Source organism: Amphibalanus amphitrite, unplaced genomic scaffold (assembly GCF_019059575.1).
Source record: "Amphibalanus amphitrite isolate SeventyFive unplaced genomic scaffold, NRLGWU_Aamphi_draft 000030F_arrow, whole genome shotgun sequence".
Classification (NCBI taxonomy): domain Eukaryota; kingdom Metazoa; phylum Arthropoda; class Thecostraca; order Balanomorpha; family Balanidae; genus Amphibalanus; species Amphibalanus amphitrite.
In genome coordinates, this window is record NW_024881526.1 from 1,487,953 (window position 1) to 1,503,609 (window position 15,657).

Consider the following 15,657-nt stretch of genomic DNA (forward strand, 5'->3'; position numbering starts at 1 on the left):
CCTCTGGTGACCTGACCTTTGACCTGAGCAAAAAATTGACCGAAGTGATTTCGTCATTATTTTTGATGCTCTTTCGAACGCCGCCTTCCGCGTATCGCTACGTAGCCCAGGAGCCGAGTTACTAGGGGGGGGGTGTTCAAACACCCCCCCCCCCCAGCAGGGCGTGGAAATCCAGGACCCCCAGCCGGGCGCGGGTTAACCCTCGCATGTGTGCGGCGTTTGCCAGCTTCTGTGCCTAGGGGGGGGGGGGTCGGTTGGACCCCCCCCTTGCCGTTTGGCCCCTGATTGAGCTATAGAGCTTCGCGGAAAAAACGAGCGTGTTGCCCGTGACGAGAGGAAGCCGATGATACCCAATTTTAAGTTCCTAGGTCATTGGGTGACCTTCCAGGTCAGGTCAATGACCCAAAGGTCGGAAAAATCGGGACCTAGGCTATTAGAAAGTCGTAAAGTGTGGCTTCTATGAGGTTTTCGGGGTGCTGATCACGAATATCGTGTTAGTTTTTATCACAGATGATGTCTAAGCATTAAGACCAGGTCAGATCAGGTCAGGTCAGGTCAACCAGTAGGGATCGTGACGGTATTCGTAGTGCGTGTCAACCGCCTCTGGCAGCTTCGTAACATGTTACGAAGGCACCAAAACTACTCCACAAATGTTCAAATAGTTGCTAAATTCGAATTCAGCTCCAAAAACTAGCCTAGAAACATGTAAAGCTCGAAAAATGAACCGAGGTTACCAAAGGTCAGTGACCTGACCTGACCTTCAGGTGACCTTGACATCCACCCAAATGCATGGGAGCAACATCAAATCACATGTTTGAACGTTTGAAACCACGAGAAGCTTGCAAACGCGCGGCTAATGTGAGCCGACTTACGCGGAATCGCGATTCCTGCCAAACATGGGTTCGAGAAATAGGTCAATGGTCAAAGGTCACTTGGGTCAGGGTCATGAAATTTTTAGAGTAGGTGTAAAATTGATCAACTCGAGGGTACTGAAAGTTTCGTCGTGATCGTCCGCTTTTTACGCGAGTTATTCGCGAAAAACCATGGGGGGGTCCATCCGACCCCCCCCCCCCACACCTACACATGCGAGGGTTAAAGCAAGTTTGTCATCATAAAAAGTGTTAGATTTTTATTTACCTATTCTAGAAAAACGATAAATTTTCATCTATTTCGTTCGCTGCGAGGAAACATTCACCTCGAATGCCCCCCCCCCCCCACACCCACCCCTGCTCTCAAGTTAAGCAATTTTAGTTTTTACAACTCCCGTAAAAATGATCCTGCCCCTATTGACGTTTGACCTGTGACCTCTTTCTCAAGACCGTTTCAGGCCAGAGCGGCTATTCAACACATGTCAGCGCATATCATTTGTGTGGTCATGGTTGACGTGACCAGACCTGCCTGACCCCACCTAACTCAAATGCATGATTTATCATGTTTGAAAAAAAAAATGCAATATTCGATAAATGTGATGATATTCGATAGCTGCTCTAGCAGCCAGCAGGACCCGATTTTTTCATATTTGGGTTATTGACCTGACCTGGGAGGTCTTTAAAACTTGAAACTTCAGCTCGTGCTGTGCTGGTGGTGTGAGTTTTCAATGTCGTGCTGGGGGAGGGGGCGCTTTCACGCCCCTCCCCCGTCTAACTCAGCTCCTGGACCCCGTAGCGACACGCGGCAAGCGGCATTCGAAAGAAGAGCGTCAAAAATCACGACGAAAATACTTCATTCATTTTTTAAGTCAGGTCAAAGGTCAGGTCACCAGAGGTCATCAAAGGAAAAGCATTGCCTTTTTCATTGTTTTTCGACAAACCGGCGCATAACCCGGGAACCAATAGAGCTACACCGCTACAGATCAGCGCATTTAATAGCTATTTTAACCCGGCGGCCGCTGGGCCTCCGCACCACCCGCCGGCCGCTGGGGGGGGGGGGGCATAGTTGCCCCCCTTTACTTCTGCGACGATATCGTCGCAACGCGAAGAGATAGAGAAACGAAACTTTGCACACACTTTTCTGAATACCTAGCCGAGGTTGTATCTAAATTTGGTGTCGATCTCATTTGAAATGACGTCACAGTGACGTCATAAGTCAAATTATAGATTTGCGACTCGCAGTTTCCTCATGATATATCATATACATGGGACCGAATATAAAGGGCCGATTATTGGTCAGGAACTAGATGGAAGTGCACTTAGATATTTTAGGATGACAGCAGGTGCTGTCTAACTAGTTCATTTACAGTTGAGTTTCATGCTCAGCGACATCAGATACGGTCCATATCGGAAAACGACAAAACTTTATGACGTCACTGTGACGTCATCTTAAGTGCTACAACCACCAAACTTTCCACGAATATTGCGTAGGTATTCACTTGAAGCTATGCCAAGTTTCACGTTCGTAGCTCATCAGGTTTCGGAGATATTCTACAAAATGTAAAGGGGGGCAACTTTATGCTCCCCCCCAGCGGCTCGTGGGTTAACCCTTTTTAGTGTGCATGTCCTCAGAATTGACTTTGGTTCATTGGTCAAGCCTTCAGAGGGAAAAATCCTAAATTAGCCTTTCTTACGAAAAATGTTTTTGGTAGCTAATAACTTCCACTGAAGAAAGGCGCGACATCGAATCTGCCAGCATCGTGCTCCTCTCGTCGGGACGCGTCGAATTAACTGTAACTTGACCTGGAAGGGTCATTTTAAAAATTTGACCTTGAAGTGTCCTTTTAAAAATTTGACCTCTGGTCAAGATCATTACCTGACCGGGAAGAGTCATGTTGCAGATGAGTGAATCTGTATCGTCGACCTGAACAGTGAACTCATTTAAAGGGACCCTCCCACCTTCAAAAATGTTAATGAATTGGCATGAAAGTGATGTCGCTCGGTTCAGAAAGAGCAAAAACGAATATCTACCAAATTTCATCGAAAAATATTCACCGGTTTTCAAGATATTAGACTTTTACTTTTGTTTACTTTTTGGGATCTCCGCTGTTCCTAGCGACTTTATTTGAAAGTGCGGCATTTGTTGCGCGCAAAGCAGCATATACCACCGCGTGCTACAAAACGTTTTAGTCAAACATTTAAAAATCGTTAGATATCCACGATGACGTCACACATTCAGAGGGGTATTCCTATGCATTAGCCCCTCTGAATCAAAATGCTGCAATTTTGAAATTCAATATTTCCGATTTAAGACATTTCTCGATGTTGTGAGTGCCGAAACCGGTAATTGTGAGCCAGGGACCCCATTTTGGCTATCTCAACTCAAATCTAATGTTAAGGTGGGAGGGTCCCTTTAAGCTGTTTTCATTGCTTTAGCATGTATCTATCAAAATTTATTGTAAAAAAGAACTCCTGGGGACCTTTCATGACCTGAGATGACCTCAGGGGTCATATGGGTGGCAATTTTCTGATTCAGTTTGTCATGTTTGTTACCCGATGTTTGAGTGTTTGGTTTGACTATCGTCCTACAGAGGCGCTTTTCAATTTTCTTCCATTGAATGTACTGAACGCGATCGTTCAGTCGATATTGCTATGGCGAGCATTTTGACTTTTTCTGAGATGAGATCACTTGAAGACTGAAGTGATCTGGTGACCTGAGCTTGCAGTACCCGGGTCTGAAACTTTCATAACATGTGCAGAAAAGATGTATGAAGAAAGTGTACCAAAAATGGTGGCGATGCACGCTGCTGTTCGCAAAAAAAAAAATTGAGGGGACGTACCCCCCCCCCCCCTGGCACGTTGCAGGTTAATTTGTATTTGATGGCTACTGAGTAGTGCCATACCTAAAGACGACGGTAAATTTACCCTTTGTGCTATATTTTAGTTCTGGGCGAGTGTTTTACAATCACAGCGTACTCGCCCCGTTGAGCCCAAGCTGTGTGACAATAGAATGGCTTGTGACGATTACGCAGTGCGAGGCTTTCCTTACGGGTTTCATCTCTCGTCCACCTTTGACTGGCTCTATAGGCATGAGCAATGCCTCTCTATATAAATTTGGCATTCTACAGGGGAAAACATCGTTTATCGAACCCAGCGGTCGGGATTAAGCTTGTATCGCCTATTGAAAGAGCGGGCATTTACCTAATAAGGAAGCGGCACGCCTTGCGGTGCAGTATATCTTCAGCGGTTTGTAGCTGGCGCCATATTTGGAAATAAATGTAAGCATACTAAAACGCAACACAGGCATTGGCTTTGAATAAAGTTACGAAGTGTTTCGTCGGCTTTGTGAAGCCTGTGAACTTCGTTCCGTCTAGCTAGCTGATCGAATTATTTTCTTGTCCTGTTCATTAACTCTTCGACACAATGCCGCAAGTGCAATTGTTCATACTAAATACCTGCGGGTAGGTAAGCTAAAAAAAATGTTTATAAAGGATTAAAGGTTGCACTTTACGCGCTATTTTCGGTCAAGGCTCTGGGCAAAAAAGATTGCGCACCGCTCATTGACATAAAACTACGCAGCACAACTTTAACCCACACCTACTCGTAGCATAACATCTTCTCCCATGCTCAATATGGTTCGTAATCCATAAGCCTATATATGGCCTTACTCGTAGGTACGGCCCTCCAGGTATTTAGTGGTTGGTTGCCAACATCACAATGAGCGATCTGCATTGATGAATTCGTCTAATGGCTGTTGAAAACCATTGCCGAAGTGCATGGCACGAATCCTTTCTCATTTCCATTGAGTCATTTTACAGGAGTGTCTCTGTCATTTAAAGTTATTACACCAAAAACACATAGGCTAACCAACCACTCTTTTGCTGGAGGGCCGTACAGGCAGCGATCACTAGTTATCATCGATTTTGAACATTTTAATATATGTTTTAAAGTTAGGCATGCGTCCTAACATGAAGAAGTGCACTTTGTATGTATCGTCCAACAAGAGTTCCGAAGCAAACGCAAATAATGTGGGATATGATACATTTTATTGAATAAAACGTCTTGCTAGTGTCTTTGGATACACCGCCCTTAGCGTCCTAAAATGCAGTATTATGGACTGGTTATTAGGCATCTAGGCCTACCGTATTTAGGCAAAACGGTAGCAAAAATGTACCGGCCACGCTATATGCTTATTGCTTATGTGTAGGTAGGTATGGTAGTTGGCGAACGACGAAGCCCCCACCGGCGGATCCACCCATTTTCAAATGAAGGGGCCCAAACCGGCCACTTTTTCGTCTCTACATAATGGATTGCGGGGTGTACTGATTATCCCCACTCCTCCTTGGGTGGTTGTTGTTTGTAACACATCGCGGCGAGTGGAGCGCCTTGTATGTCCCTTCCCTCCAATTCTGCATCTGGATTCTGGGCCACGTGGCGACACGCGGTAAGAGTAGTAGAAACATATAAGAAAAATCAGGGAAAAATTTTGCGATTAGGTCAAGAGGTCTCCGAGGGTCATCAAAGGTCTTCGGATTTTGACATAGGTATTGGGACCTTACTGAGACTAATTGTCTTTGTAAATTAAGTTTTATTTATTCATCTTACGCATATGTATGTCATCTTTTGTCAATTGTGGTGGAGAAGAGCTTTTAAAGGGTTCAGTTGTATTTGGAAAGGGAGGGCCAGATCACATTTTGACCGCTCCTAGGCCTGACTTTGGCCCGGTCACCCCTCCCCTACCCCTCGGTCCGCCAGTGGGTGTTCGTCAGCCAACTACTATTTGAAAAATATAAAGATAGTTACATAGAACATAGATAACTGAAATGTTGCTACCAGGCACAAACAGTTTCTTTGCAACTGCAAGACAGACGCCTCAACTACGGTCAAGGCACACAACCACTCGAGTTAACAGCACAGAAGCTGCATCACGCCATCAGCGGCGGGAAAGCACACTGCAGCTTTATTCCACCGCCACCAGGTGTCACTGCGCCGCGGCGGTGAGGGCCGCGGCCAGCAGCAGCAGCAGGCCGCCGACGGCCGCCGCCGGCGCCGAGTTGCAGACGTCCTCGTCGCAGAAGCAATCCCAGCCGGAGCCGATTTTCGAGTTGACGCGGATCTCCCAGCTGCAGCCAACCTTGTCGTCTTTGGCGATCTCCGCGCAGTCTCGGTTCACGTGTGACTTTCCATTCTCTGAAGGAAGGAACAACGCACGCACACGCGATAATTACAGCATAAGTTCAGCTAAAACGACATTTCCGTGACGTCATTTATGTACAATTGAATTCACGAATTTTAATGAACAGCTAAAACATTGCGAGGGACGCTGGCCCAGCAAAACAAATACCTAAATTTACAAATGATGGTAGAATCGCGATTGCAATGCGATTATGCGCCCTCGCAAAAAAGGCATTTATTCATGCTTGAAAGCCAAAAGCGGGACACTCCAAAGTTTAGGCCGTTCGTACCAGTGAAGGTGATTTTCCTGCAGAGCTGACGACTGGCGCAGGCCACCGTGTTGCGCTTGATGTCGGTCTCATTCATCGGGTCCATGCATTCCGGCGCGTCTTTGGTGGAGCACTGGACACACTTGAGCGCGCTCACTGGAAGGAACAGAAACGATATACATCAGATGCTGATCGCAGCATTCTCCGATATTTAAGGATGCACCGTTATACATAGGTATAGACCAGTGCATGGCGGCGAACATCGAAACCGCGTGTATCTTGTATGCTGTTTATTTTCCCCGTAAATGTCTTTTCGGGGAAGAGCAAAGAGATGAATATGGAACAAGCATGGTGTTACACTTTTGTGTGCGCATTGTATTTTCACTAGTTAGGGTGAATAGGTCAAAAACGCCCCCCTTAAGCGCGAAACCTTCTGACACTCAACCCAACACAGATTACTTAAACCTTTGGGCACCATCATGTAGCTCATTCTTTTTACTACGCTTTGAGACCAAGAAAAGACACCTGCGTGTGGTATTTAACCCCCCAAAAAGGTTTTTGCATGCCCTTACAAAAGGGCGTTTTGCCCCATACCCTGGGTAATACGCCCACACCCATGTGTAAAGCGCCCCCACCCCATCCATCAACAGAAAATGACGAACATGGCAGAACTTGACGTCATTCTGACGTCATTTGTGGTCAACCTATCATAGCCTTTGGAATAAAATTTTGTTGCAATGTGTAAAATGGATGCCCGGAGGAGTCCTGAAAGTTTGGTGACGATATTTGCAGTCGTTTAGGATATATCAGCAAAAAAGGACAGGGAGAGGCCTTTTCGGCCCCGACCTACAGGGCGCTACCCTGCACTCTCACCACCGTGCAAAACGCCCCCCTTTCAGAAAACTGGGGGCGTCTTGCCCCATGCATCGAGTAGGCGTCTTACCCCATCCACTCCATTTCCGGTCAACAAAATATTCGGACAAAAAACGCGCCACTAACGCCGCAGCATAATACGTTCAACAGAATGACAATAAAACGCAGTTTTGAGGGATGTGCACAATAGCAAGTTTTGTGATATAAAGAGGGCATCAAAATATTAGCAATCTTCTGTAAAAACAACAAAAACAACACCCAAAACCAACATCAGCACCTGCCACCTACCCACGCTGCTCTTCAAGACGCAGAACCGGAAATAGAGACCTACGTAAACAAGCAGCTGATTGTTCTGAAAGACAGGATAAAACACCTATCCGTCGATAAGAAATACGATTTTTTTAGGGGAGGCGTTTAACCCAGGGGTGCGTCTTCCCCACAGTTACCCTATATCCAGAAAATGTGATTCCATCCAGGTATTGTAGCTGCAGGACTCCACAATGCCAGACATTGAACACTCAACACAGTCATGACGGATAACCACATTCATGCATATGAATTGGTAATCAAAGGCAGTACAAATCTGTCAATATACCGAGATAGGCATCAATGCTGGAATGAAGATGTCGTATGGATATGCTGCGAAGAATACAGGTAAGACTGCATTCTTCATGCTATATAAATTCGTGATATTGCCACCAATGTTCACAACAAATTAAATTGCGGATTCATCGGCAAGCAACAATGCATGATCATTGAAATGTCGTATTTAGCTTATTACTATTCATTTGTACTGAAAAAAGCAAAAACGCCTGGGGTGCCCGGAACAAAGACCATCGCAAATGATACGCGATCGCCGATAGGAATTCGCTATTCAAATTTTTCGTGGCCTACACATTCGACGTACCTACTGCCGTTGAATGCCGGAAGCCCATCTAAAGGTATTTAGGCAATGCACGAGTGACATGCGGGAAACTGGCAGCAGCAAATGTTAGGACTTAGGAGACAAGTTTGAGTTTCCAATAAGCTCCTACTTAACTATCTGAGTATCTGAGGAGGAGCCTATCCTTGGCCCAAAATGGTAACCGGTTTTCTAGCTGCTAACAATGTTGTGACCGGAACACATATTTCCAAGCTTGTCAAAGTTTATTGGATTTTTATAAGCTTATTATGCTTATGTTCGCTTTTCAATGCTCAGCCGATTTGTAAGCACATTACTGCCTATATCAAGTGCATGTCAAGTGTGTTATATCAAATGCATTTTCGTCGGTTAGCTAGCGTTTGTCGTGACGATTACCCCCAAAAATGTTAATAATAATCATGATAAGTTAGTTGTTCATTAATTCATATGTGTGTTTGTTATTTACACGTATAAGTAATGCATTTAGGTTACCTGGATAAAATGGAACTCGAACAATGAACAACTGTGCTTTAGTTTTCCCTGAAACAACTTATACCTCAGGAGACCCCGTAACATAATCGGCAGATAAACCTAAGCTACACAAGCTAATCTGCTTTCGTGAGCGGCACGAAGCGAGAGGTCAATCTGAAGGATGGTCAGATTCGACAATCAGTTTCGAATCGGCCTGGGTACGCTGAAGGATCTTTGTCGTTAAGCTCCGCTTCATCCCTGCCCTCCAGTGAACCGACACTGCGCTCGACCTCAGCTCTCGGGCTAGTTAACTCCATCCTGAGCCGGCAGCGGCGGCGGCAGAGTGCCGAGTGCCCTTGAGTGCCGAGTGGCCACGGATTACCGGGCTTCGCTCGCGGCTCGCGCAGCTCTGCCGCTTAGTCGTGACGTGACATCACGGAATGGAGTTTGTTCACCGTATGGGTGGCCGGAGGTGAAAGACTCCCAAGCACAACTCGGCGTCGTAGCTGCGATTACAGGAGCGTGAAATCACGCAGGAAATCACTGGCGCTTTTAGAGGAAAACACCTGCGCTCTGCTACAGGTATTCTCTATATAAAAATGTTTTATTTTGTCATCCGTGCGTTTTTTTTTTTGTTTTTTTTTCAAGAAAACAGTTGGTACACCGCCATGGGAAATGCGGATGTTATGCGGGCTGGGTTTCTATGTGATTAATGGCTTATTTTTTCGTTAGCTTGCCACTTTCAAGCTACTAGAAGTTGAAATAAACGTTTACTTGACACTGATGGCTAGATTTTACATAAGCAAGGTTTTTGACATTTTTTCTCTGGAGTGGAGAAAAAAGAAACATCTTTTTAAAAGATTATGTCGAGCAAATAGTACAAATATTTTTTTCAGAACGCTGCGGACTCGGATGAGAGGTCATTTTATTGACCGGGTCCTGGCACTAGCGAATCCTGTTGCAAACACAGCCTTTCCGTTTTGTCGCCAGTGCATCTATTTACGTAATTATAGGGAAATACATCGAATTACTTTCAGTGTTATTTTTTCAGGGCCTTATTCATTCAGGGACCTTATATAGTTATCCATGGCTGTAACGCAGAGGGATTGGCTTAAGACGCATGTACCCTTATGATTTACTGCTATATCTAACTGCGTTGTTGTACTACGCCCGACCGGTTAAGGGTACATTACGAACTGCACTACCAACAACATTGATATGCGTGCTAGGCCGAGCACGGTACAGTACTTGTAGCAATGGGTTAATTGCTTGCAGTTTAGTTTCTTGTTTAATGCCAAAGGTGCAACAAGCTTGCATTTTGCAATAGATGCGTGAGTGAGTCGTGACTGCAAGTGCATTGCTGCAACGCACTTGGCAGTTATGCTGGAAAAGAAGTGGCTCCGCAAGTACAAGTTGTTAAATTGCGACAGATTCAACTGCATATTTTACATCTCAACGCAAACCTAATCAGGGTATAAACCTAATAACAAAACAGGCTGTAAAGGGCTTGTAGCCGTTGTAGCCAAACGTTCCTGCCTTAAGGATTGATGGTTGGCTTATTTTAAACGAGAAACAGATCATTGCAGTTTTGGATGAAATATATTGTTAGGATTTCTAACATCAATCCCACATTTTAATTTGATTAAATCAGATTCACAGGAAACATTCAATTTACTCTGCGGGGGCCAACCCTATTGCAGATGATCAGGCTTCAGACGAACGTCGTTAGATGGATAAATGCAATCTGTCTGAGCAGTGGCGTATCCAGGGGGGAGGCCAAGAGGCCATGGCCTCCCCCTTCGGCATCAAACATGCAAGTGGGCCCTTTGGGTGCAGTGACGTACCCAAGGGGGCCATGGGGGCCCTGAGGGGCGCCCTGGTTACCTGAGGGTCCCCCTGGTTACCTGAGTGACCCCTGGTTATCTGAGGGGCCCCATGGTTATCTGAGGGCCCCTGGGTATCTGAGGGGCCCCTGGTTATCTGAGGGGCCCCTGGTTATCTGAGGGGCCCCTGGTTATCTGAGGGGCCCTGGTTACCTGATTGGTGCCTGGTTATCTGAAGGACTCCTGGTTACCTGAGGGGCCCCTTGCTACGGGGGCCCTGGTTACCTGAGAAGTGAGGGGCCCTGGTTATCTGAGGGGCCCATGGTTACCTGAGGGGCCCCTGGTTTCCTGAGGGGCTCCTGATTACCTAAGGGGCCCGTGATTGCCTGAGAGCCCCTGATTTTCTGAGAGGTCTCTGGTTACCAGTGGGGCCTCTTGGTATATGAGGGGCCCCTGGTTATCTGAAGGGCCCTTGGCTACCTGAGTGGCCCCGCCCTCTAGTTATCTTAAGGGCCCCTAGCTACCTGAGGGGCCCCTGATTCCCTGGGTGACCCCTGGCCAGTGATCTGAAGAAGCCCTGGTCACCTGAAGGGCCCATGTTTACCCGGGGAGTACCTGCTTATATGAAGGGCCCGTGCAGTCACATAAAGACCCTTAGTTACCCGTGGAGCCCATGGTTTAACCGTCCCCTGTTTATCAGAGGGTCCCTGGTCACCTGGTGGGCCCCTGATCAATTAAAGACCCCTGGTCAATTGAAAGGCCCTGGTCAATTGAAAGGCCCCTGGTTACCTGAGAGGCCCCTGATTACCTGAACGGCCCGTGATCACTCGGATTCAATGGTATGGCCAGGGGCGAGGGGGCACGTGTCCGTTATAGGTTTTAGGGTCCACTCGGGCCCGAGAGGCCCTGCGGTTCCAATTGGCGGCAGAGGGCCCGCGCTGGCAACGCTTCAACTGGAAAGGAGACCACAGGACTTGTGAGAACACCCCATGGGCTCTTGTGTAGCCACACTTATCTCCAGAAGGGCCTCACGCCAGGTTCTGAGGGACCTTGCCGGCCCTGAGGACTCTTGCCGGCCAATAAGGGATCAGCTGTAAGGGCCCCTGCATACCCGTTTGCTATGGCCCCACGGCCCACACTGGTGTTTCTGAGGGCCCTCACAACGGCGCCTGCGAGGGCCTCCACTGCCACCTCTAAGGGCCCCACATCAGTGCCTCTTAAGGGCCTACTTCGGGCTTCGGCGGCTCTGAGAGCCCCACACCGGCGCCTCCGAGAGCCCTATGCATGGCGCATCTGACGGTCACTTACCAGCGACTCTGAGGGCCTCTTACTGACCTCTGAGGGTCCTTTGCCGGCATATTAAGGGCCACCAGTAACTAGATAGGCGTTATCACAAGTGTATTCGCGGCCATTGGGGCGACGTAAGAAAAGAAGAAAACAACTGGCCCCAAGAACTTTAAATTATCAGTTAGCATGCACGTTTTCCTTGATATGTAGAGAATTTACCATTAATTGTTAGAGAAAATTGCATTTAAAATCTTCCATTTATGTTGTTTTCATCATTTGCACAGTATGTTCTTCTACTAAGCTAGAAACACGAATTAGAAATAGTTCCCGGATCATCAAGAACAATAGGGAAGGCTTGAAGTGAATACAATAATCTAAACGGTTTTGTAATCCATGTGAAGACACTTCTAAAATTGCCTGTAGAAAAATTAAAGGCAAAAGTTCAACTTTTTCACAAGACGGATGGCTATAAACCTACATATTCAACGTGTGACAACTCAGCCGGTATATCGTCGCCTACAGCCCAGCTTTCCCTAGTGACCGATAGAGGCGCTGCTATCGATGTCCGCCCGTGCCGCCTAACGTCTCAGGGCCCCACACACGCCTAAGTGATGGCACCCACCAGTGTCTCTAAGCCCTAAGGCCCTCACAACGGCGCCTGTGAGGACACCACACCAGCGCATCTGATGGCCTTTCACCGACACCTCTGAAGGACTAACACAGGTGACTCTGAGGCGCTCGCTCGCTTCACTTCCTCATAATATACCGTGCATTTTATGCATGGTATCCAATGCATACTTCTCAAGCAAAAAATGATATTTTTACCTGCAAATTTTGCACATTTTCTCAGGGCTTAGACAGACAGACACACAGACAGACAGAAAAACAGACAGACAGAGTACAGACGGACTGAGGGGCCCGTTTGCAAGGGGGACTGGACCTACTGTGCCCAATCCCCTCATCGAAAGGTTCTGGATACGCCCCTGCCTGGGTTGACAGCGGCATCCGGGTGACCCGTGGGCCCCTTTGAGAGCAGGCGGCCCCCTCCTGGGCGAAATCCTGGGTACGTGCCTGCTTGAGTGTCCCAAGAGAAACGACCTTCAGGGGCCCATCCAAAGTACTGGCCCAAGCATAAATAAAGTCAAACTGCGTCAACCTATCTTAAAATGCCATTTGATGGCCCTCATAGGCCCTCAGAGGCCAAGGCTAGCGTGGGCCCTCAGAGGTCGCTTTGGCGGCCATAAAAAAAGCTTAGACTCGAGTGTGGGATCCTTTGACGCTGGTGTAGAGCCCTAAGGAGCCAGCGCTCAGCTCTCTAAGGCAAGCATGGGCCCTCTAACGCCATTGCGGGGTCTTCAAAGGCCAGTGTGGGGCCTTCTAAGGCCAGTGTGAGGCCGCCTTGTAAGGCCAGTGTGGGACCCTCTATGTCCAGCATGGGGCCGTCTATGTCCAGCGTGGGTCTTTTAGGCCCAGCGACATGGGGCTTCTTAGGTCAGATTGAGGTCCATTGGCCACCGAGACTAGCTTGGAGCCCTCTGAAGACAGTGTGGAGCCCTTTTAGGCCAGTGTGGGGCACTCTGTGACCAGCGTGAATCCTCTGAGGCCAGCGTGGGGCCATCTGTCATCTGACTTCCGACTTCAGAGACTGGTGCTGGGCCCTCAGAAGCCAGCGCGGGCTTCATAGGCTGGCGTCGGGCCATTAGAGGCTACCTCGAGGGCCTCGGCAACCACTTTTGAGAGCTGATGCATGTTTGGGCCCCCTGAGGAAGGAGTGGCCCTTAAAGGCCGGCGTGGAACCCTCAGGGGGCATCATGGGCTTCTAGAGACCGGCGTGGGTTCGAGAGCGGCATAGGGTCGTCAGACTGACTCAAAGACTCCTAAGAGCTAGCGGGGGGGGGGGGCTATGAGGTCAGCCATAGCATGGGTCTCCTCCTGAGGCCATTATGGGGCCCGGAGGCCAGCGTGGTTCACTCTGTTGCCGGTGTGGGGCTTTCAGAGGCCAGAATGAGCCTTCAGAGGTCGGAGTGAGGCCAATGTGGGCGACATAGAGCCATCAGAGTCAGGATCAGAGTTCAACCCGAGTCGGGCCCTTCTAAAGTTAAGGGTCCGCCCTCAACCAGCGCAAGACACTAAGCGATTGACATCTGCCCTTTGAACAGTGTTACAATCGTAAAAAAATTGACAAAACATTTTGCTTTTGATAATCTTTAGTGGCCCCGGCAACGATCAAAGCAAAAAAAAAAACTATATGCCTACAGCTGAAATAAATTGTACACTACATACAGAGCTATCGATATCGATGGCTTTTTCACGTTTTTCTTTTCTTTTTTAGATTGCCGAGTGTGCCTAAAAAGGCTCCCTCACATGGTGAAAGTGGCAAAGAACCGCACCTGGGCCGTCGGCGTGGGTTAAGTACGCCACTACTGGGGCCCCTAAGGTAAGGGTGGGGCCCTTGAGCAGGTTTGGCCTCCCCCTTTTCAAGATCCTGGATACGCCACTGTGTCTGAGCGTTGCAAATGAAAATAAAAATGCGCGCAAAAATTCATTCATGAATATATGATGAAGTGTAACCGGTGATTTGGGAATGTAGAATGTTCCAATGCAGGGAAATCGTGAAATAGTGTACGCCGTTTTAAAACGAATGTTCCTCTTTTTTGTCATTCCTCCTCTTTCTCGCTGAGAGCAATATATATGCTACCACAGATAACAGTAGTACTGTTATCTGTGGTGCTACCTAACTCAGATGCTGTGCTAGAATGAGCGATCATCTTCGTACTGTCTGCCGTTAAGAATAAATGATCAGTGAGTGGTAGCTGGTAACAGAAAATAACTTATGTATTGCTCTCCACCTATCTGCTCTTGCACGAACGTATGAATTTCAGGGAACGCAAAAGTTGTAATTAAATGTCTCGAAGCTCAGTGAAATAATCAATCAGCGACTTATGCCTGTACTAGAAATAAAACGTGCGGTAAGTATTGGTTTCATTGTACGCATTATAAATTTATTCAATCAAGAGGTATACATTATTGGTATATCCATCAGATATTTGTAATCATGAATATGCAAAACCACATCGAAGTCCACATCCCAATAGTGAATGGCGCCCGAGCCGCAATCTGTCTCGCCACGAGCCCCAAACCATTCCGATTGCATATTTCATCTACCGCCTCCACCCCCTCCCCCAACCCTCCCATCCTCCCACTGACATCCTCTCAGATCGTACCTGAGGCGCTGACGACCAGCAGAACCAGCACACACTTCCACATGTCGACACCTGTAGGCACCACTCTGTCCGCCTCTGAACCTCACTCGGTGTGTACCGGGACGCTGCGGGCGGAGGAGAGGTGTGTGCCGGGCCGCCGCCGAGTCGGTGCGAGCAGTGCCAACTGGCTGCCTGCCGCGCCGGCGACGGCTGAGTGCCGACGGCAGCTGCCGGGGAGGGGAGAGGGGGGGGGGTGAAACGTCCCGGCCACGGAGCGTATAGTGCAGCGGCAGCTCGCCCACGCAAGGCATGACGTGGTCGGGGCTGGAAGGCGTGCCCGACTGACTGGTGGAGTCAGGGTCACCGAGCCCACTGCACAGAGCGAGCTGTTTCCTGAGTTTTGGAAACGAGTTGACATTGTTGTGAAGTGTGTTGCACGCTAATTTTTGCTGCAATCAGCTCTGCTTACTCGTGCAAAGAGACCATTTCCTCTCACAAGCGACCAGACTCATGGCATTCCTGATTCTTCCCATTGATAATATTTATGTCAGTAAATGAACAGTGAACTGTCGCGATTAATGTTTTGTTTTGAGAAATATCCACAAAAAGCACCAGCTGATCCCTTTAGATGGCAGTTAGGCCATTCATTCCAAGCGCAGAATCCGAAGTTAATGAAATTGTGAATTATTCCTAACAAAAAAGTTTTAAATAATTTTTATTTTTATTTCATTTAATTAAAATGTTTGATTAAATTTAATTCAACTAAACTTGAATTAAACTGGACGG

At 47.7% G+C, this 15,657-nt stretch overlaps 1 protein-coding gene across 1 annotated transcript; it reads right to left on the bottom strand.

Moving 5' to 3' along the window:
- Positions 1–4,896: 4,896 nt before the first annotated feature.
- LOC122366910 lies at positions 4,897–15,087 on the bottom strand. Its single transcript, XM_043339573.1, has 3 exons — positions 14,893–15,087; positions 6,335–6,469; positions 4,897–6,059 (listed from the first exon to the last, which is right to left on the bottom strand). Exons 1-3 carry the CDS (start codon positions 14,933–14,935, stop codon positions 5,851–5,853), a joined length of 387 nt encoding a protein of 128 aa, XP_043195508.1. The 5' UTR covers positions 14,936–15,087; the 3' UTR covers positions 4,897–5,850.
- Between the last annotated feature and the right edge of the window lie 570 nt (positions 15,088–15,657).